A 20,425-nucleotide genomic window follows, 5' to 3' on the forward strand; every position below is an offset into this window, starting at 1 on the left:
GGCGCCCGCCACCTCGCCCGTCTCGGCCTCCCAAAGTGCTGGGATTACAGGCTTGAGCCACCGCGCCCGGCCCTAGCTTCACAATTTTACAACAAACGTTTACATACGTTTTCTCAAGTGTAAACACCCAGCAACACAGTCATGTTATTTTAAAAGCACATTGGCATAAATGTAAACACAAGTCACAGGATTGAAGGGATGGAAGAAAACCATTTGCAGTATTTGAGATTGCAGAACCAGATTTTTAGCATTATTTATTATTTCCTATCAGGTAGGATCCAAGTTTTGCCAATCTGTGGATAATGGTGTTTGAGACATGGGAGTTCCGTGGCCTGCCTGCCGTCATGCAGTGGGGGAGCCACCCTAGATACAAGGCATCCTGAAGCCTTGGCCACTGCCTTCTGCCCACCACACCTCACTGTTTTTTAATGTCCCCTAGACAAAGACCCTGTACATTTTTAGGCTCCTCCTGAGCTTGTCAGATGGGGAGAAGGGACCATGTCCCAGGAGCCCACCAAGCCGTGAGATCCCTCATACCTGGCTTGGCACATGGTGACACCCCATCAGGGGAGCATGCAGCACATGCTACCCAGGCCCAGACCCTGCCTGCCTGAGATGAACTTCCTGGTTAGTCTCAAAATCTGGCAGCGTTGGCCGGGCACGTTGGGAGGCCAAGGTGGGTGGATCACTTGAGGTCAGGAGTTCGAGACCAGCCTGGTCAACATGGCGAAACCCCGTCTCTACCCAAAAATACAAAAATTAGCCGGGCATGGTGGCACACGCCTGTAATCCCAGCTACTCGGGAGGCTGACGCAGGAGAATTGCTTGAACCTGAGAGGCGGAGGTTACAGTGAGCTGAGATCGCACCACTGCACTCCAGCCTGGCAACAGAGCAACACTCCATCGCACACACACACAAAAGTGGCGATGTCAGTGTCCTACAGGAATAGCTACCCTCCAAGTCCCACCTGTGCCCCCACTTCTCCTATGTGCACATTTGTCAGCAGGTGCAGAGGTGTACAGTCCCGCTTATCACACCTGCTCTAAACAGGACAGTGCAGCTGGGGTTTGAGAGGGGGCTGCCTGTGTGCTCCATCTCACCAAAGGGAAAACTGCACACAGATCTGGCACCTGTTGGTTTAGTTTATGAAGGTAAGGAATCCGGTGAAGAGACCCAAAGTGGCCTCCTTGTGGTCCAGGGAATAGGGGAAACCAGCAAGCGTTTGGGTTTAATTAGGCCAAGGGTTGGGTGGGATGAAGGTGGAAGCTTAGGGTGCAGGCCTGCAGGGCTGGAGAAGGCGGGGCTGAGTTTAGGACCCCTGTGCCCACCTCACCATCATAGGGAAAGGGAGGAGAGGAATCTTTCCACCTGTAAGCTGGCTCTACTGCCATTTCACTTCAGAAAGCTCAGGATAAGCTGGGCGTGGTGGCTCACACCTGTAATCCCAGCACTTTGGGAGGCTGAGGCGGGTGGATCGCCTGAGGTCAGGAGTTTGAGGCCAGCCTGGCCAACATAGTGAAACCCTCTCTCTACTAAAAACACAAAAAATTAGCTGGGCATGGTGGTGGGTGCCTGTAATCCCAGCTACTAGGGAGTAGGGAGGCTGAGGCAGGAGGATCACTTGAACCCAGGAGGCAGAGGTTGCAGTGAGCTGAGATCATGCCACTGCACTCCAGCCTGGGCAACAAGAATGAAACTGTCTCAAAAAAAAAAAAAAAAAAAAAAAAAAAAAAAAACAAGCAAGCAAGCAAGCAAGCTCAGGCTAATTCCCATCTTCCCATCTCCCTGGTTGTGAGCACCCCTGTGCTTCTACAGTGACCTCTTTTGGGCAGAGGCCTACCAGGTGAGCCAGAAGGTATAATGTTAAAGAAAATTGTTTCTGACCCCATTTCCAGAGCACAGAGGAGGGGAGCGGGTGAGATGCCCACAGGTGACTGATAGCACAAGTCAGCCCTCGTCCCTGGGCTCCACAGAGGCCTGCCCTGGTGCTGTCCCACCTTCAGGAGAGGTGGCTGCCTGGCTCCCCCTAAGACCCTCCTGCCCCTCAAGGTTGCTCTAGGCAGCCAGGTATCCTGCTAGCAAACCCCTTTCCCCAATGATGGCCCAGACGGAACTCTTAATAAAAAAAAATAATTTATTGTCAACAAAGGTGATATATACAACAGGAAAACAGATGTAAATGAGAACAGGAGTGAATGGGGTGCCCAGGCCCAGCTTCAGGCCTCTGCAGGGGTGGGACAGGAAGAGGTAATGGAGGCGTCCTGGTTTAGGAGCCTGAACAAGTGGGGAGGGGAGGTGTCCCCCGAGGTAGTGGGACTCAGTTCAAACCCCCTTATGACCACTCTGTGTAAGGCACTGTGCCAAGGGAGAATGGTGGGGAGCGGGGGGAGGGTGGGAGGAGGTCACGGGGAACAACGAGAGGCGGGGGTCAGCGAAGGACTGGGGTAGGTGTTCTCCACAGGCCCAGTGCCCTACTGCACAACAGCCTCAACCACCCTCGCCGACCTCAGGCCTGGCCAGGAACAGACACTTTCCAGTGCCCCAAAATAACAGTGGATGTTGCCCCAGCCCCCTCCTGCCCTGGCACTTGTTTCTACTCTCTCCACCAGATGGGTGAGCCAGGCAGCTCTGAGTTATAAGCCACAGGGGGACGCTGCCTCCTCCCTCCCTCCCACCCTCCCTCCCCAGGAAAGCAAGAATTTAAACCCCATTCCCTTTCTCTGGCTTCCCCGCCACAGTGGTGCTGGATTCTGACAGAACTGTGGGCCAGTCTGAGGTGTCACCTGCTCCCACACGCTTGGTGCCCTGGGGGTGCCTGGACCAGTCTTGCAGGAGGCTGACCGCTGGGGGCTCCTCCATCCGCACACGGATAACCTGGAGATCCAGTGTCCCGCGGAGCCCCGGAGGGGGAGCTGGGCAGGGATGAGAGCAGAGAGCAGTCAGAGCCTCCCAGACACCCCACCACGAGGATGCTCCCTGGAAGCTCTGCGAACTGTACCCCCATTTCTAGGGCTTTCATTATGTCCACAGCCCAGTGCCTGGCATGAGGGGAAGTCCAAGGATGGCAGGAAACTCCATTCCTGGGTGATCAAGGAGGACTGCTGCCAGCTAGAAAATGAGGCTCACAGCCTCCCGAGGGATAAGCACATGAAGCCAGACAACCTTCCTCCTGCGCGTATTTTGGCACAGGGTGCCTGGTGCTGCGTGCCTCTCCCCAGAACTCCTACCTGCAGCCAACTCCATTTTCTCTCAAACTTACTGGGCATCCTAGCCTAACGCGTTCTGCCTGAGTGGGGCAGAGGTGATGCGGTGGGAACACCCAGAAAAAAATCTGAGGCATAGCTGTGCCCACCAAGGAGTTCATGAGGGACTACACAGGGTGGAGAAGATCCCTGGTGAACTTCCACCAGGCTCTTCATCTCCTGAGTGTCAACACCTACATCACCCAGATCAGGCGTCCACCTTAGCAGTATGGAGAAGGTACTCACAATGGGCAAAGCTGGGCCTCGAGGCAGACGAAAGAGGACTGAGGACTGCCGTGGCTGCACGCAGCCATAAAAAACAAGCATGCAATAGGGCTGTGTGCAAAAGTTATGTTACCATAGGGCTGGGTGTGATGGCTCCTGCTTGTAATCCCAGCACTTTGGGAGGCCAAGGTGAGCAGATCACTTGAGGTCAGGAGTTCGAGACCAGTCTGGCTAACACAGAGAAACCCTTTATCTACTAAAATACAAAGAAATCAGGCAGGCATAGTGGTGCACCCCTCTAATCCCAGCTACTTGGGAGGTTGAGGCGGGAGAATCGTGTGAACCCGGGAGGCAGAGGTTGCAGTGAACCAAGATCACGCCACTGCACTCCAGCGTGGAAAACAGAGCAAGACTGTCTCAAAAAAAAAAAAAAAAAGTTACATTACATTGAAAGGCAAAAACAGAAAATGGTGATTTCAACTACTGCACTGTCTATATTGGGAAGGATTCATTTCTGTGTGTTCCTTTTCTACTCTGTTTTTAGAGACACGATTATTTACAATGTGGCAGAGAAAACAGGTACAATTTTGCTGTGCAATGTGCTGGAATTTAAAATGACTTAGTGGCTGCCACCGAATTTTTATCACCTACCAAATTCTATTCTGTGTTCCCAGAAGCTGGTTTGTCTCCCCGATAAACTATATGCTCCCTGAAGGAACACTGAATCCCATTTGTTCATTAATTCGACAATAATTTATTGAGTACTATCTGCCCAAGGCTGTTTGGATTGCCAGGGGTACAGCGGTGAATGGAGCTGCCTAAGTGGCCTTGTGGGACTTCACATTCTAGTTATCAGAGCCAATAAATAGGATAAACAAATAAAAAATGCAGTATGTTATATATGGACAGACGCAAAGTAGCAAAGTACACCAGAGAAAGGAGATAGGATAGCAGAGAGCTGACAGGGGACTGGAGACACAGAGGGAGTGAGGAGCCAGCCGGGCAGACGGGTGAAGAAACAGTATTTTGAGCACAAGGAAGAGCAAATGTGGACCCCCTGGTGGAGCACGCTGGCTTCCCCAGGAACAGCAAGGCCAGTGCCTGTGCAGGGAGCGGGGTATAGGGGGAGAGGTCAGGAGCCTGGGGGGAGCTCACTGGTCACCATGAAGGCTCTGGTTTTTATCTGGAGTGCAACAGAAGCAGCACAGGAAGGCCGTGAGTAGAGGAGTGACTGGATCTGACTTGTGTTCTCAGCAGGGACACTGTGGCTGCTACAGGAGAGCAGAGGATAGTGGGCAAAGCTCAGTAGCCAGGAGACCTGGCTTAGGTTTGTTACAGGAATCAGGTGAGAGCCAGCCTCGACTAGGGTAGTGGCAGTGGATGTGGTAACAGCAGTGTGAGCTCTGAACTTGTTTTGGAGGATCAACTGCTGGACAGATGTTGGGTTGGAGAAAGAAGAGGATGACTGTGTGGGTGTGGCCACAGCAAACTGAAGCCTGGGGCTGCCTGTTCACTGGGAAAGGGAAGACTGTGGAGTCTGTGGGTGGGGTGCATTGGGGAGACTGGGGGTTCCGTTTCAATGTGCCGAGATTTTTTTTTTTTTTTTTTTTGAGAGTCTCACTCTGTCACCAGGCGGGAGTGCAGTGGCACAGTGTTTGAGATCTTTTAGACAACCATGTAGAGATGTCACCTGGGCAACTGGAAAAGAGGATGGAACCAGGAAGGAGCAGCCAAGGTGGGCATTATGAGCACACACATGGCATCGAAAGCTGTGAACCTGGATGAGATCTCCCAGGGAGCGAGTACAGACACTGACCTATGGCTGGGGATACTTAAGCACTTACTCATTCACCAAACACATAAGCCGGGCCTATGCTGTGCCAGGCACTGTTCTGGCTACTGTGGATATCACAGTGCAGGAAGCAAACACCCTAACCTGCAGGCCCTTACATTCCAGAAAGGAAAAGGCTGATAACGATATGACATGTTCCAACTCTGGGAGCTGAGAATGAACGGCAAGAGAAACTGAGAAGGAACAGCTAGTGAGGGAAGAGGAACACCAGGCGAGCAGCTGCCTGAAAAGCCAAGGGAAGAAAGTTGTCTCCAGGAAGGAGTGATCGGCCCACTGTAACCACCAGATCAGAAAGAAAAGGACCGGCCAGGCGCAGTGGCTCATGCCTGTAATCCCAGCACTTTGGGAGGCCGAGGCGGGCGGATCACCTGAATTCAGGAGTTTGAGACTAGCCTGACCAACATGATGAAACCCCGTCTCTACTAAAAATACAAAATTAGCTGGGTGCGGTGGCGCATGCCTGTAATCCCAGCTACTTGGGAGGCTGAGGCAGGAGAATCGCTTGAACCCAGGAAGTGGAGGTTGCAATGAGATCGCACCGCTGCACTCCGTCCTGGGCAACAAGAACAAAACTCCATCCCCCAAAAAAAAAAAAAGAAAAAAGAAAAAAGAACTGCCAGGCACGGTGGCTCACGCCTGTAATCCCAGCACTTTGGGAGACCGAGGCAGGTGGATCACAAGGTCAGGAGTCTGAGACCAGCCTGGCCAACACAGTGAAACCCCGTCTCTACTAAAAATACAAAAATTAGCTGGGCGTGGTGGCAGGCGCCTGTAATCCCAACTACTTGGGAGGCTGAGGCAGAAGAATCATGTGAAACTAGGAGGCGGAGGTTGCAGTGAGCCGAGTTCATGCCACTGCACTCCAGTCTGGGCAACAGAGGCTAGACTCCTCTGTCTAGGGGGAAAAAAAAAAGAAAAGAGAAGGACCAAGAACAGACTATTGTATTTTATGGAAGTCAACGGCGACCTTGCCAAAGGAGCAATTTTCGTGTGGAGTGCTGAGGATGAAAGTTTGAAGCAGATTCCAGAGAGATGGGAGGCAGCTGCTACAGAAAACACAGTCCGGCTTTACTGAAAAGGTACAGGGACAAATGAGACAGTGGCCAGAGGGACAAGGGGCTAAGAAGGAAGAAATAATAACTGTGTAGGCTGATAGGGAAGACTCAGGGGGCAGTGTGACAAGGGGGAGGTAGGATGGGCTTTAGTGACGAGGACAGGGGCTAGCCTTTGCTAGGAGGAGTTCAGTTACATGAGCTGGAGAGAAGGCATGGAATTCAGCCTGGGTGCTGGGGAGGTGGGTTGGGGGCAGGGGACACTGCTTGCAGGCAAGGTTCTGAGTGGGTAGAGTGGAAATACACCAGGCTGCCAGGTGTAATGGCTCACGCCTGTAATCCCAGCACTTTGGGAGGCTGAGGTGGGCAGATCATTTGAGGTCAGGAGTTCAAGACCAGCCTGGCCAACATGGTGAAACCCTGTCTCTACTAAAAATACAAAAATTAGCCAGGTGTGGTGGCACGGGCCTGTAGTCCCAGCTACTCTGGAGGCTGAGGCAGGAGAATTGCTTGAAAAAAACAAACAAACAAAAAACGAAATACAACAAGCTGCCACCTACTAGGTGAGTGGCCCTGAGGGAGGTACCTAACTTCCCCATGGCTCACTTTTCTTTTCTGTAAAATGGAAACCATGATACTTCAGAGGATGTTTGTATGGATTTAATGAGGTAACATTAAAAGAGTTCGGGCCAGTTGCAGTGGCACATGCCTGCAATCCCAGCACTTTGGGAGGCCGAGGCAGGCAGATCCCCTGAGCTCAGGAGGCCAGCCTGGGCAACATGGTGAAACCCTGGTCTCTACAAAAAAAATACAGAAATTATCCAGGTGTGGTGGTGCACGGCTGCAATCCCAGCTACTCAGGACGCTGAGGTGGGAGGATCACTTGAGTCTGGGAGGCGGAGTTTGCAGTGAGTGGAGGTTACGCCACTGTACTCCAGCCTGGGCGACAGAGAGACCCCAGCTCAAAAAAAAAAAAGAAATGAGTTCAGTACATACTAAGGTAGGGCACTTCCCATAGAAGGTAGGGACTTCCCTAGCCAACAGAATTAAGTACCAATTATTCTTAGTGGCAAGGAGAGCAGAGGTAAGGGTAGGTGAGGAGGCTGGGAGAGCGAGGCCTGAGATCTGGTAGAGATCAGAATCCCAGGGCCATAAAAACAAAACAAACAAACAAAAAAAAACAAAAAAACAAGCTGGGAGGATTTAGCAGTCTCTGGGACAAACTGAGCCCTTCTGCACCCCTGCCCCAGAAATGCCCCTCCTTCCCAGAAATGTCACCACCAGAATGACAAGAAAAGGCAGCTATCAATCATCCACTCATCTTTTCTGTGAATTTTTTACCAGGGCCTCTCTTTGTGCCAGGCACTGCTCTAGATGGTAAAGATACAACAGTGAACAAAAATAAACACCCTTGCCAGGCACGGTGGCTCATGCCTGTAATCCCAGCACTCTGGGAGGCAGAGGTGGGCGGATCACTTGAGGTCAGGAGTTCAAGACCAGCCTGGCCAACATGGTGAAACCCCCTCTCTACTAAAAATACAAAAATTAGCCGGGTGTGGTGGCGGGCGCCTATAAGGCAGGAGAATCACTTGAACCCGGGAGGCGGAGGTTACAGTGAGGCTAGATTGCACCACTGCACTCCAGCCTGGGTGACAGAGTGAGACTCCGTCTCAAAAAACAAACACACAAACAAACAAACACCCCTGTGAGACTCACACTCACACTTATGTACACGCATGCTCGCTCTCTTACTCTGATACTCCCTGGTCCAGCCTGTAACACAGGATCTGGCCAAGGTATCCTAAGCCAGATCCCCAGGTTCTACTCAAACTAACACCAGTGAGGGCCACGCGCGGTGGCTCATGCCTGTAATCCCAGCACTTTGGGAGGCCGAGGAGGGCGGATTATGAGGTCAGGAGATTGAGACCATCCTGGCTAACACGGTGAAACCCCGTCTCTACTAAAATACAAAAAATTAGCCGGGCGTGGTGGTGGGCGCCTGTAGTCCCAGCTACTTGGGAGGCTGAGGCAGGAGAATGGTGTGAACCCGGGAGGCGGAGCTTGCAGTGAGCTGACATCGCGCCACTGCACTCCAGCCTGGGTGACAGAGCGAGACTCCGTCTCAAAAAAAGAAAAACACCAGCGAGACAGAGAGGCTCCTCTTTCCATTACTTGTCAGTAGGTCATTGTGGCCCACCTCCTCTCCTGGCCTGGACACTGTCCCCATCCTCCTCCGGCAAGGTCCTTAGAAGGTTCTAGAGTCTTCCCGGACCACCTCACATTCACATTCATCAGCTCAGCTAACCTGACCATGGGTGGCCTTTTCCAACTGTTAAATCCATGATTTTTACACCTCTAATTTTTTTAAAGTGTCAGGATCTTTATTTAAATAAAGTCTTCAGAGAACTTCAATACGTACATAACAACACAGAAAGTAAGAGACATTCTGGTCAAAGCCTTACAGGTTTCTGAGAAATCTGTCCAAGCTTTGGGTTCGCAAGACCGTCTGAAACCACAGGTCCAGAGCCTCTACTCTGCAAAGAACCGCCACAGGGGCCCGTGGTTTTTAAAGATTTACTGCCTCCAGCCTATACCCCTGGACAGAGTTTTGGAGGACAAAAGCTGTCTCACTCATGCCATCTCCCAGGGTGCTTCCCTTGGGCACAGCCTCCAGGAACACTAGTGTATCACTTAGGTCTCTTCTGTGCTTTCCCAGGCATCTCCAGCCTCCACGAAGGCTGCCACTGCTGACAACACCCTACAATCGCCTCTGCCCCTCTCAGATCACTCAAGCAGCCTGCTGAAGCCCCTTCCTCTCAGACTTTGCCCACTCACCCCAAAGAAACCTAAAATCTCAGGGATTCTCTTCTCATCTACTCACCACTCCAGATAGGTGGAGTTTGCGCACAGGGTACCCCAGGACTCGAAATGAAGGCTCCCTTTCGAGAATGAAACCAGAAGACCCATTAGACAGTGGAAGAGGTCAGCCATTTAGAGCAGGGATCCACCGGAGAGAACCAGGAGACTCGGGACACGTTCAAGTCCAAGCAGCACACACGGTCTCAGGGAGCCAGGAATGGAATGTGACTCAAGCTGAAACTTGAGACAGTTAAAACTGTGATCTATGTGAAGGGGTGAGGCCTGCCTTGAGATCAGAAAAAGAGGGGCCCAAATTTAGGCAAATAAATAAAAGCAACTACGCACACATGCAAACACACAGAGAGCTCTCTCTGAAGGATACCAACCAAATTAAGTGTTATAGCAGTGAACACAAAGAAAAACCTTGTGAGGGGTGAGTGGAGTGTGACTAAAGGAGTATGTAATCCGCTGGCTTTTTTGTTTTCTGTATTTTTTTTGAGACCGTCTAGCTCTGTTGCCCAGGCTGGAGTACAGTGGTACAATCTGACTGGATACAATCAGAAATTACTGCAGCCTCAAATTCCTGGGCTCAAGTGATCCTCTTGCCTTAGGCTCTAGCCTTAGCAGGGACTAGAGGTGCACACCAACATGTCCAGTTAATTTTAAAATTTTTCTAGGCCAGGCGCGGTGGCTCAAGCCTGTAATCCCAGCACTTTGGGAGGCCGAGACGGGCGGATCACGAGGTCAGGAGATCGAGACCATCCTGGCTAACACAGTGAAACCCCGTCTCTACTAAAAAATACAAAAAACTAGCCGGGCGAGGTGGCGGGCGCCTGTAGTCCCAGCTACTCTGGAGGCTGAGGCAGGAGAATGGCGTAAACCCGGGAGGTGGAGCTTGCAGTGAGCTGAGATCCGGCCACTGCACTCTAGCCCGGGCGACAGAGCAAGACTCCGTCTCAAAAAAAATAAAAAATAAAAAATAAAATAAAATTTTTCTATAGAGATGGAGTCTCCTTATGTTGCTCAGGTTGGTCTCAAATGCCTAGCCTCAGGCAATCTTCCCACTTTGGCATCCCAAAGTGCTGAGAATGATAGGTGTGAGCCACTGTGCCTAGCCAAGGCTTTTTTCTTTATGCAAAAATGCACACCTGTCATCCCAGAACTTTGGGAGGCCCAGGTTGGAGGACTGCTTGCGCCCAGGAGTTGGAGACCAGCTTGGGCAACACAGGGAAAACCTGTCTCTACAAAAAATTTAAAAATTAGCCCGGTGTGGAGATGCAAGCCTGTGGACCCAGCTACTCGGGAGGCTCTGGCAAGAGGATGGTTTGAGCCTGGGAGTTTGAGGCTGTAGTGAGCTATGATGGCGCCACTGTACTCCAGCCTGGGCAGGGTCTCTGTCTCAAAAAACAAAAACAAGAACAAAAACAAAAGCACACCTGCTTTTCGAGAGCCCTATTCTCAGGAGAGCCTCCAGCCACCTCGTTGGCCATCATCTATGGCTCTAGTTCCAAACACACATTTCAGACAAGTTGGTACAAGGAGACATGCACCCCTGACCCACTCACTTCTTCAAGAAGCATTTCCTGACCGCCTATAAACTATGCTTGGCATGGAGAGGTGAACAGACGACTAGGCTCGGTCTCTGCCTTGCTGGACTACATTCCAGGCTCATCCTAATTCTGTCTGCTGGGTCACGTGTGGTTGGCAGAATGATGCCCCTCACTCCCCACCAGATGTTCATGTTCTAATCCCTGGAACCTGTGAATGTTTTGTTACATGGCAAAGGGGAATGAAGGCTACAGATGAAATTAAGGTTGCTCATCAGCAGACTAAAAACGAGATTATCCTGGACTATCTGAGTGAGCCCAATATAATCATGAGGGTCCTTGAATGGGGAAGGGGCAGATAAGCCGGAACCCAGGGCAGTATCTGAGAAAGACTCTACTAGCCTCTGCTGGCTTTGAAGATGGAAGGAGGTCACAAGCCAAGAAATGCAGGCAGCCTCTAGGAGCTGGGCAAGGCAAGAAAATAGATTTTCCCCTAGAGCTTCCAGGAAAGAACACAGCCCTGCTAACACCTTGATTTTAGCTCAGTGAGACCCATTTTGGACCTCTGACCTCCAGAATTGTGAAATAAATTTGTGTTTTGTTTTGATTTTAGAGAGGGTCTCATTCTGTCGTCCAGGCTGGAGTGCAGTGGTGTGATTGTAGCTCACTGCAGCCTTGAACTCCTGGGCTGAAATAATCCTCCTGTCTCAGCCTCCCAAGTGGCTGGGACTACCGGCACAAGCCATGTGTGTTGTTTTAAGCCATTACATTTGTGTGATCTGTTACAGCAGCAAATAGGAAACTGACATAAGGACCATGGGGAAGAAGGAACCGTTTCTTTGAGAAATGGTTTTCCCTTTTGGAAAAAGGAATGGACATCTGCCTTTCTATCCAAGCTATTTTTTTAAGGGCCAAATAAACTATATGTAACTTTTTTTTTTTGGAGACAGAGTTTCACTCTGTGCAGTGGCACAATCGCACTGCAACTTCTACCTCCCAGGTTCAAGCGATTCTCCTGCCTCAGCCTCCCAAGTTACTGGGATTAGAGGTGCCTGCCACCACGCCTGGTGATGCGCCCGCCTCTGCCTGCCTCAGCCTCCCAAAGTGCTGGGATTCCAGGCGTGAGCCACCGCGCCTGGCCTTGTATGTAAGCTTCTTGAACTCAGTAGGACACCAAACAACACAAGCACTTACTGCTATTATGAGGCAATTTACTGAGCTGGTGTCCCCTGGAGGTGTCTGTCCACTGCTCATCTCGTCTATTCCCTGGACATCTAACTGAATTGCTGAGTGGCCCCATCTGGGCCTCAGCTCCACCAGGGTAAGGTGGGCACCCCTCAGGCTCTAGTTAGAACAAACTGCATGTATGGAAATCAGTATCAGTCTCCTGGGAAACACTGGCCTTGGTCATTGGAAACCCAATGACCAATTCCAGGAAACAAGGAAACACTAAGAAAAGCCCACCTGGCCAGGTGTGGTGGCTCACACCTGTAATTCTAGCACTTTGGGAGGCTGAGGCAGGTGGATCACCTGAGGTCAGGAGTTCGAGACCAGCCTGGCCAACATGGCGAAACCCTGTCTCTACTAAAAATACAAAAATTAGCTGGGCATGGTGGCGTGTGCCTGTAATCCCAGCTACTCGGGAGGGTGAAGTGGAAGAATCGCTTGAACTTGGGAAGCAGAGGTTGCAGTGAGCCGAGATTGTACCACAGCACTCCAGCCTGGGTGACACAACAAGACTCTTGTCTCAAAAAATAAGAAATAAAAAAATAGGCCAGGCGCGGTGGTTCACACCTGTAATCCCAGCACTTTGGGAGGCCAAGGCAGGTGATCACCTGAGGTCAAGAGTTTGAGACCAGCCTGGCCAACATGGCGAAACCGTTTCTACTAAAAATTCAAAATTTAGCCAGGCGTGGTGGCGCACACCTGTAATCCCAGCTACAAGGGAGGGTGAGGCAGGAGAATCGCTAGAACCTGGGAGGCAGAGATTGTAGTGAGCTGGGCTTGTGCCACTACACGCCAGCCTGGGCAACAGAGCAAGATTCCGTCTCAGAAAACAAACAAAAAAAGAAAAGCTCAGCTTTCAGGCCAGCCTCCCTCATCATTCAGATCCCCCTGTCCCGGCCCCGTGTCCCAGGAAACCTGAGCACCACCCACCCCTACCCTGGGCTCTGCCACAGAGCAGCCTCGTGGAGGCCCGGCCCAGGAGCGCTGCCTGAGAGGTCTCCACTGTGCTTCCCTCTTAGGAGGGCTCACCTGGAGAGGGGCTCTCTGCCCGGGGAAGGCCTCCTTCTGCCTCTTCCCTGTCTTTGGGTGAGTCCTTGCTGTCTGGGCCCCTGAGCTGGGTGTGGGAGAAGAGCTGCAGGACGAAGCCGGCGGGGAAGCTGCCATCAGTGAAGTGTCGGACCTCGGCTGGTGCTGTGAAAGTCTCTGTGGGTGAGTCTGGCGATGGGGGCTCTGCAAGGGAGGACGGGATGGAACTGTGAGTGAAAAAGCCTCAGGAGCTACAGGCGCCCTGCACCCGGGCCCTGCTCCATCCTCACTGACGCAGATCTCCTCAGAGCACTGCGGCCAGAGCCCATGCCTCCACCGGGCGTTCCCTTCACCTGGGTCAGGGTCCAGGTTTTTGGTCATAGGTCTGCCTCTTTTCTTTCTCACTGGCTCTTCCCCCGGGGGCTCCTTCCATCTCTGACCACGGGGCTTCTTATTTCCTGGCTCTGTGGCAGGGACAGCTGCAAAAAGAAAAGACCTCATACCCTTTTTAAGAGGCCATCCTCGAACCCTGCCACCCCAGAGGAAGATACTTGCCCAGAACACAGGGCCTGTATTTCACCCTGTCCCCAAACCCCCACCTCCACTGGGGCTCACTGGCTTTTCCGCTGACTAACCAGGAAGCTCGAGGGGACGGAGTCCCCTGGGCCGGCTCCTTTTAGGGAGGGATGGGTTATCCTCAGAGTCAAGGAGAACAACGATTTCGGCTGGCATTCTGGCAGGGTCTGGGTTGGAGTCTGGGTCTGGGTGGGCATCCTGGCCTGAGTCTGCAGGGAGCAAGAGCACAATAAGCTTCCAGTGCCCCAACAAATCCGACTTCTCCCTTGGCCCACCCCAGGCCCAACTACCTGAGTTGGGTGGGGACGGCTGCTCAGCTCTCACGTCTTGCAAGAGGGCTACCCCTTCACTCCAGGCCTCCAGGATGTTGCTCTTCTCAGACGGGCTCAGGTCCAAGGTGTGAGGGTGCTGCTCCAAGATGTGTGTGCGAGCCGTGTCGGCCGAGGGTGCCCGGATCTCAGCGCCACACACCATGCACAGTGCCCGCCCGCTGCCTCCTGGGCTGCTGCCCACCAGGAACTCCTGCTCCCAAGACACTTGCTGCTTGGGCTCCTCACAGCCATCACTGCCTGCCTCTAGCGGGCTAGGTCTAGGTGGTGGGGTCTTCTCCTGCTGGGTCACTGCGAGGGGAGAGGGGAAGGGTGTAATCACGAAAGGTGCCCACAACTGACAACACTTAGCCCGTCTCCAGACTCGGTGGTTTGAGTGGGATGGGGGAGGAGAGCATTTCTGTCCAAAGTGCTCTTCTTCCTTTCCCTGGAGCCCACGAGGCACACACCACACTCAACACAGCCAATGTGCCTGGGATCCCACGACCCTCGCGTCTATACTTCCTCTTGATCTAGTCTTGGACCTCAGGACTACACATACTTTCCCAACAGGCTGCGTTCTTGCAGGTCTCCGGCCTTTGCACATCTGTCCAGACCACCGATTGGGCTGGGCAACGTTGTCCCTGCGAAGCTTTCCGGAAACCCAATCCCTGACAATAGATTTCATCCACATCTGACTTCTACGCTTTCTTGAGGGTGAGGAAGGTAAATTCTTTTAATTTTTAAATGTTATTTATTTTGAGACAGAGTCTCACTTTGTCACCCAGGCTGGAGTGCAATGGTGCAATCTCAACTCATTGCAGCCTTGACCTCCTGGGTTCAAGTGATCCTCTTGCCTCAGTCCCCCAAGCACCTGGGACTACAGATGAGTGCCACCACGCCTGGCTAATAATTTTTTTTTTTTGTTAAAGAGATGGGGGACTCATTTTGTCACCCAGGCTGGAGTACAGTGGTGTTATCATAGCTTACTGCTGCCTTGAACTCCTGGACTCACGGACCCTCCAGCCTTAGGCACCTGACTGGCTAGGGCTACAGACAGATGCATGCTATCACACCCAGCTAATTCACAACAACAAAAATTTTGTTTAACGATGGGGTCTTGCTCTGTTGCCCAGGCTGGTCTTGAACTCCCGGGCTCAAGCAATCCTCCTGCTTCAACCTCCCAAAGTGCTGGGGTTATAGGCATGAGCCACCGTGCCCATTCTAAAGGCCACCCCGTCCCCTCAGAACTAGCCTCCCTTCTCAGTGCTCACAGAGCATTTACAGCCATGGTTCCACTCCAATTGCTGCCTGATACCTGCTCTTTGTGCACACAGACCATAAGCTCTCACAGGGCATCAGCCCTTTCCAGTTCAGCAAAGAAGGCAGCCTTAGACCTGCATCAGCCTGGAAGCTCAGTGCTTTTACGAAGTGCCCATGATCCTTCACGGCTGCATCTCTCTCCTACCCTCCAGAGAGGATGGGACAAAATTAAAACACAGGAGGCCCTAATAGCTGGGGGCTGCATGGAAGAGGTGGTATTGGAAATAGGAGCCTCGGCTTGCATGGATACAAGAGGTGGTGTCTGAAAGAGATACGAGATACGCCTTCTACCTATCTCTCATGCGACCATGGGCAGAAAACCTGACCTCTTAGGTGCAATCTGCTTTCTTCCCTACTAGTCCTCCAAAACAGCTCTCATCCAAGTCAGCAGCGCTAAACTCTGTGGTCAGTTTCTCAACTTCATCCTCTGCCGATCACTTCTTCCATCTTGATTTTCATCACTTGCGTCTAGGGCATGACCTTCTGTTGGTTCTTCTTTTGCTTCCCTGGCGCTCTTTCTCAGTTACGTGTGCTGGTTCTTCCTCATCTTTTCTCAATATCCCCTCCCTTCCTCTGGGTTGTTGCTGAAGAACCATCTCCCCTCACCAGAGCACCCCACTCCCCTTATGCATCATCCCCAACACAGCACACATCACCACCTGACACTTGTTTTTGGGATGTTCACTGCCTGTCTCCTCACCACACCATAGAATCCATGACCATGGCCAGGCGCAGTGGCTCACACCTGAATCCCAGCACTTTGGGAGGCCGAGGTGGGCGGATCACGTGAGGTTGCAAGTTCGAGACCAGCCCGAGCCACAGGGAGAAACCCCATCTCTACTAAAAATACAAAATTAGCTGGGTGTGGTGGCGCATGACTGTAATCCCAGTTACTTGGGAGGCTGACGCAGGAGAATCACTTGAACCCGGGAGGTGGAGGTTGTGGTGAGCCGAGATCGTGCCACTGCACTCCAGCTTGAGCAAAAAGAGAGAAACTCCATCTCAAAAAAAAAAAAGAGAATACATGACCACACAGATTTCTGATGTTTTGCATCCATATCTCTGGCATCTGTATCTGTATCTCCTGGCATGTAGCGGCATTTAGTAATGTGTGATGAGGGACTGACTCAGTCTCCAACCTGCCATCACCGGAGTTTCCCAGGACTCAGTTCTTAGACACTTCTCTACTTCCCTCTCATCCCACTGTCTGCCTGCTGGCAATTTCCGTTTATGCCACTAGCCAGATACTCCCAGGAAATCTAGGCTCACATATCTGACTGCTTAGTTGACCTCTCCACTTGAATATGTCATAAATAGCCATCTCAAACTTAATTATATTCAAACTTTCACTCCCAGTTTCCCATGAGCACCGCAGCCTTCCCCATCTCAGAAAATGGGAAGGCCGTTCCCCCAGTTGCTCAGACCAAAAACCTTGAATTCAATCTTTCTTCCACGCTCCACTGAAATCTTTCCAGAAGCTTGTGCTGCCGGACCTTTGCACTTGCTATTCAGCCTGAAATGCTCTTCCTGCAGATATCTGCAAGGTTGGCATCCTCACTTCCTTCAGATCTGTGTTCACAATTCACCTTATTAGAGAACACTTTCTGAACCACTCAATATATCCAATTAAATACCCATTCCCCCTTTCTCCTTTTCGTGCTTTAGTGATCTCTGAACCATTTATTGCCACCCAACATACTATACATGAACCTATTTCTCTGTCTTTAGCCATTGGTATATATATGTTCTTCAAGAGTAAGGTTTCAGCTGCTCTGTTTACTGCTACTACTTCCCAGCCTAAAAACACTAGCCTAAACAGCCTAAAGTAGACGTCCAGTGAATATTGGTTGAATGAATTCACCTGTCTATTCCCGCCCTAACAGTGGGGGTAAGGCCACCCTTGCAGGGTTGAGAGGATTAACTGAGACAGCCTCTGACAATGCCCAGTGAACACTAAACAAATATTAGCAGAAGTAGGAAAACAACCTGTCTTTTGGACTACATGCTCTGAGAAGGGAGGTGACCTTTATTTCCCTCATGAATTTTATAACCCTTCTAGTTCCAAAAAGGACGAGAGGCAGGGCAGACAGACATCGTTCTGTTCGGCTGAGGTTCAATGAATGGCCTTGCTGCTCTCAACCTCTTCTGGGTACTGTCCCCTCTAAGAAAAGGGGGGTGGGAGAATGGAAAGGTATTTGCATTTTCATGCATATTAAGTCTCCCACAAAGATGGCTCTTTGTTTTCTTATGGTTTGCAAGCTCCTGAGGACTAGAAATCGGTGAAGGGGGAGGGGAGAGCGAGTGTTCTCAGACTGTTCTTCCCATCCCCTCCCAAAGCTAATCGCATTCTAGCACTGCACTGCTTTTCCAAACTAGCTGTTGTATGCAGTCCCATTCATCCCTTCTCTCCAGAACCTGACACCTGTGGCTCCTGCAAGTGGAAGGCCCGGGAATGGGGATGAAGCGGGGTGGTGGGCAGGAAAGAGTCATGCTCGGGGAGTCCTTAAAATTCTCCTGGAGGTCGGCAGCGGCGCCCGCCTGTAGCCTCGGGCCTATAGGCTTCGCCGCCCCTCGGCCTAGAACACAGCCCGGCCGTTGTGCTTGCGTGAGACGGCGGCCTCAACCACCCAGCGCCTCTGGGGATCCGGCCTCCGGTGCTGGGCCCGGGAGAGGGGGCGCCTGGGCACCGGAAGATCCGGAGCGTGCGGGGCGTGGATCGAAGCCTCCAGACCCTGGGCGGGGGAAAGGGGGAGGGAGGGGAAAATCGAGGAGGCCTGAGCTTCCAAACCATGGTGGGGGAGGTGCAAGAGCGCGTCCTGGACCCAGATCGAAGAGGGAAGCCTGGGCCCCAGGATGAAGGGGATGAGAAGGTGCCCGGGTCCCGGACCCGACTGAGGAGGGACGGCCCCGGCCCCGCACCGTGACGCGGAAGTGGGTTCCCCTCCATCCTCACCTCTGAGCATCGGCTCGGGCCGCGGAATTACGGCCACCACCATGGCCTCCTCCTCGTCCTCCCCTTCCTCGCATTTGAGCGTCACCTCGAAGCAGTCGAGTGCGGCGCCCTCGGCCTTTAGGGCCATGGTGCGGCCGTGGGCGATAGCGGTGGCCGGAGAACTGGCGCGCAGGCTTCGCCGCGCAGCCGGCAACCGCCTCCCGCCTCCTGGCCGGAACAACGCCGGGCCCGCCGCCCGCCCCGCGCAGCCCCCTCCCCGCCGCCCGCCCGCCCGCCTGCCGCTCGCCGGCCGGGGCTGCGACCGGCGCGTCCGGGCCTCCCCGAGACCTCGGCGCGTCGGGAGCCCGGGCGGGGAGGGCTCAATCCGGGGCCCCTGCCCCCCGCCGCTCCCTTTTATGGAGGCTCATTGTCGGCGCCCGCCCGGCCGGCCAGCGGCGGACCCGCCCCCGATCCCGTGCGGCCAATCGCGCGTGGCCCCGCCCCGGGCACGCGGCCCCGTTGGAATCCCTCGACCCAGGAGGCGGCGGGAAGGGCCGAGCAGACTCGGGGCCGCCCAGTGCGCGGAGGCAGAGGGGCCCCCAGTACCCGCACCGCGGACGTCTTAGTCGACGGACCAAGCCCGGGGGTTTCCCTCCGTTAAGAAGTCAGTTGGGCGTTTCTGCTGGCGTGGAGAGCGCTACCAGGTGCCCCCGGATTTTGATCGGGAGTCGCTTTTGCCTTTCCGTGGACAAGCCTTCCTCCGCCAGCAGATGCCCCGGGCAGGAAGAGAAGCGGTGGGGGAGTAAAAAAGGGCCTTGGTATGGAAGCATAGAGACTGAATTCCCTCTCGTGTGCCGGCTCTGTGGCCGTGGGCACATTATCTGTTTTATTAGACCGGCTCATCGTTTCTTTCAAAAACCATTTTGGACCTTTCTGGGAAGGCAAGAGGAGCGGAGTGGACTGTGAGCGGACGTAAACCACCCTGATGGGTATGATTTCCATTTTTTACACGTGAGTCCAGAGATTTTGTGACCCTCTCCAAGGACATACAGCAATCCCTTGAGAGCCCCAAGACCAGAGTCCAGTTGCCATGACCTTGCTTCCCTATGACCACACTCTGGGTGAGCTTTTACTTCTGTGACATGGAATGTGCATCTCCCTCTTCTATAGCAACCCTCATGAGATTTCAGCTCAGAAAATGCAAAATGTCTGACACTGAAAAAACATCTTCAAATGTCGTTATATCAAACCAGACACAGTAGTATTAAGAATCGCGTAGTAGGATGGGGGTATGAGAAGAGGTGTGAACTAGTCTATATGGATTGCAGTTAATTTTTTAAATTATTATTATTTTGAGACAGGGTCTCCCTCTGTCACCAGGTTGGAGTGCAGTGGCGCCATCTCGGCTCACCACAACCTCTGCCTCCCAGGTTCAAGCGATTCTCCTGCCTCAGCCTCCCGGGTAGCTGGGACTGCAGGTGCGTGCAACCACGCCCGGCTAATTTTTGTATTTTTAGTAGAGACGGGGTTTCACCATGTTGACCAGGATGGTCTCGATCTCTTGACCTCGTGATCCGCCCGCCTCGGCCAAAGTGGGATTACAGGCGTGAGCCACCGCGGCCGGCCTTGCTGTCTATTTTTAAGGGAATTATTTTGTTGTGTGCAAGTGTATCCGGTATTTTAAAGGTTTTACAATAAAGGTTTTACCAAGCCTGTTTATTTCTACTGAATGGTTATTCTCTACCGTTTGCTACAGATCCCCTCCGTGCCTCTTTGCTCTGCTCTAGATTGCAGTGGGCTGAGTCTTGTAGGGGGCAGTTTCTCAGGCTCCCAGAGCATCTGGCTTCAGGCCTCGCTCGGTTTAGCCAATGGGAGGCAGTGGCAGTAGAAGAGAAGGCAGGAGGAAAGAAAAAACCAGGGTATTTCTTCTCTTTCTCTCTCTTGCTCAGGCTCAGATGACATCTCCAGCAGCAGATGAGGCCTCTCTGTGGCTCCAGCTCATGGATAGGTAGCTGTGGTCCCAACATCTGTAGGGTGATCCACGCCCCTGGGCTCTATTCAGTCGGCCTCCTCTTTTTGTCCCTACAGGTTAGGAGTCTTGGGCAGCTTCCTGCTTTTGCTAATCTCTGTGCTGCTTCTTTCTGTCCCCTGCTGGGCTTTCCAGACCTCCCATTACCCCTGTTAATCATGTCACCAAAACCCTGCATTACATTCTCTCTGTTTTCAATACTTCAAGTGGGTCCCTCCTGGCGGGG

General features: G+C 52.6%; 2 protein-coding genes across 6 annotated transcripts in view; one reads left to right on the plus strand and one right to left on the minus strand.

Annotated features, from left to right (window-relative positions):
• Positions 1-2,115: 2,115 nt before the first annotated feature.
• On the minus strand, positions 2,116-18,639 carry SPINDOC (spindlin interactor and repressor of chromatin binding). 5 transcript variants are annotated; one of them, XM_023186409.1, is made up of 7 exons: positions 18,192-18,639; positions 13,898-14,227; positions 13,667-13,816; positions 13,385-13,510; positions 13,035-13,235; positions 9,254-9,311; positions 2,116-2,913 (listed from the first exon to the last, which is right to left on the minus strand). In XM_023186409.1, exons 1-7 carry the CDS (start codon positions 18,316-18,318, stop codon positions 2,781-2,783), a joined length of 1,125 nt encoding a protein of 374 aa, XP_023042177.1. In that variant the 5' UTR covers positions 18,319-18,639; the 3' UTR covers positions 2,116-2,780. The 5 variants fall into 5 exon arrangements, 2 of the variants coding, with proteins under 2 accessions (XP_023042177.1, XP_023042175.1); XR_002725236.1 differs by having other exon boundaries at positions 2,823-2,913; positions 9,254-9,471; XR_002725234.1 differs by having other exon boundaries at positions 2,823-2,913; positions 9,254-9,513.
• C13H11orf95 (chromosome 13 C11orf95 homolog) overlaps positions 18,317-20,425 on the plus strand; it is a 50,303-nt gene continuing 48,194 nt past the window's right edge. Inside the window, exons 1-3 of the mRNA XM_026457637.2 lie at positions 18,317-18,380; positions 18,593-18,747; positions 18,833-18,964. Of these exons, the coding sequence (XP_026313422.1) occupies positions 18,317-18,380; positions 18,593-18,747; positions 18,833-18,964 (351 nt within the window). The remainder of the gene's footprint in view (positions 18,381-18,592; positions 18,748-18,832; positions 18,965-20,425) is intronic.

This window comes from Piliocolobus tephrosceles, chromosome 13, assembly GCF_002776525.5.
Source record: "Piliocolobus tephrosceles isolate RC106 chromosome 13, ASM277652v3, whole genome shotgun sequence".
NCBI lineage: Eukaryota > Metazoa > Chordata > Mammalia > Primates > Cercopithecidae > Piliocolobus > Piliocolobus tephrosceles.

Bases quoted from the DNA above. Each gene is read 5' to 3' on its own strand.
- SPINDOC (XM_023186407.1), bottom strand. From the start codon at position 18,318: ATGGCCCTAAAGGCCGAGGGCGCCGCACTCGACTGCTTCGAGGTGACG. The intron at 13,511-13,666 runs GTTAGTCAGCGG...TTCTTTTTGCAG, and splicing joins CCGTCCCCTCGAGCTTCCTG to CTGTCCCTGCCACAGAGCCA. The intron at 2,914-13,034 runs GTGAGCCCTCCT...ATCCCTGCCCAG, and splicing joins GGCAGAGAGCCCCTCTCCAG to CTCCCCCTCCGGGGCTCCGC.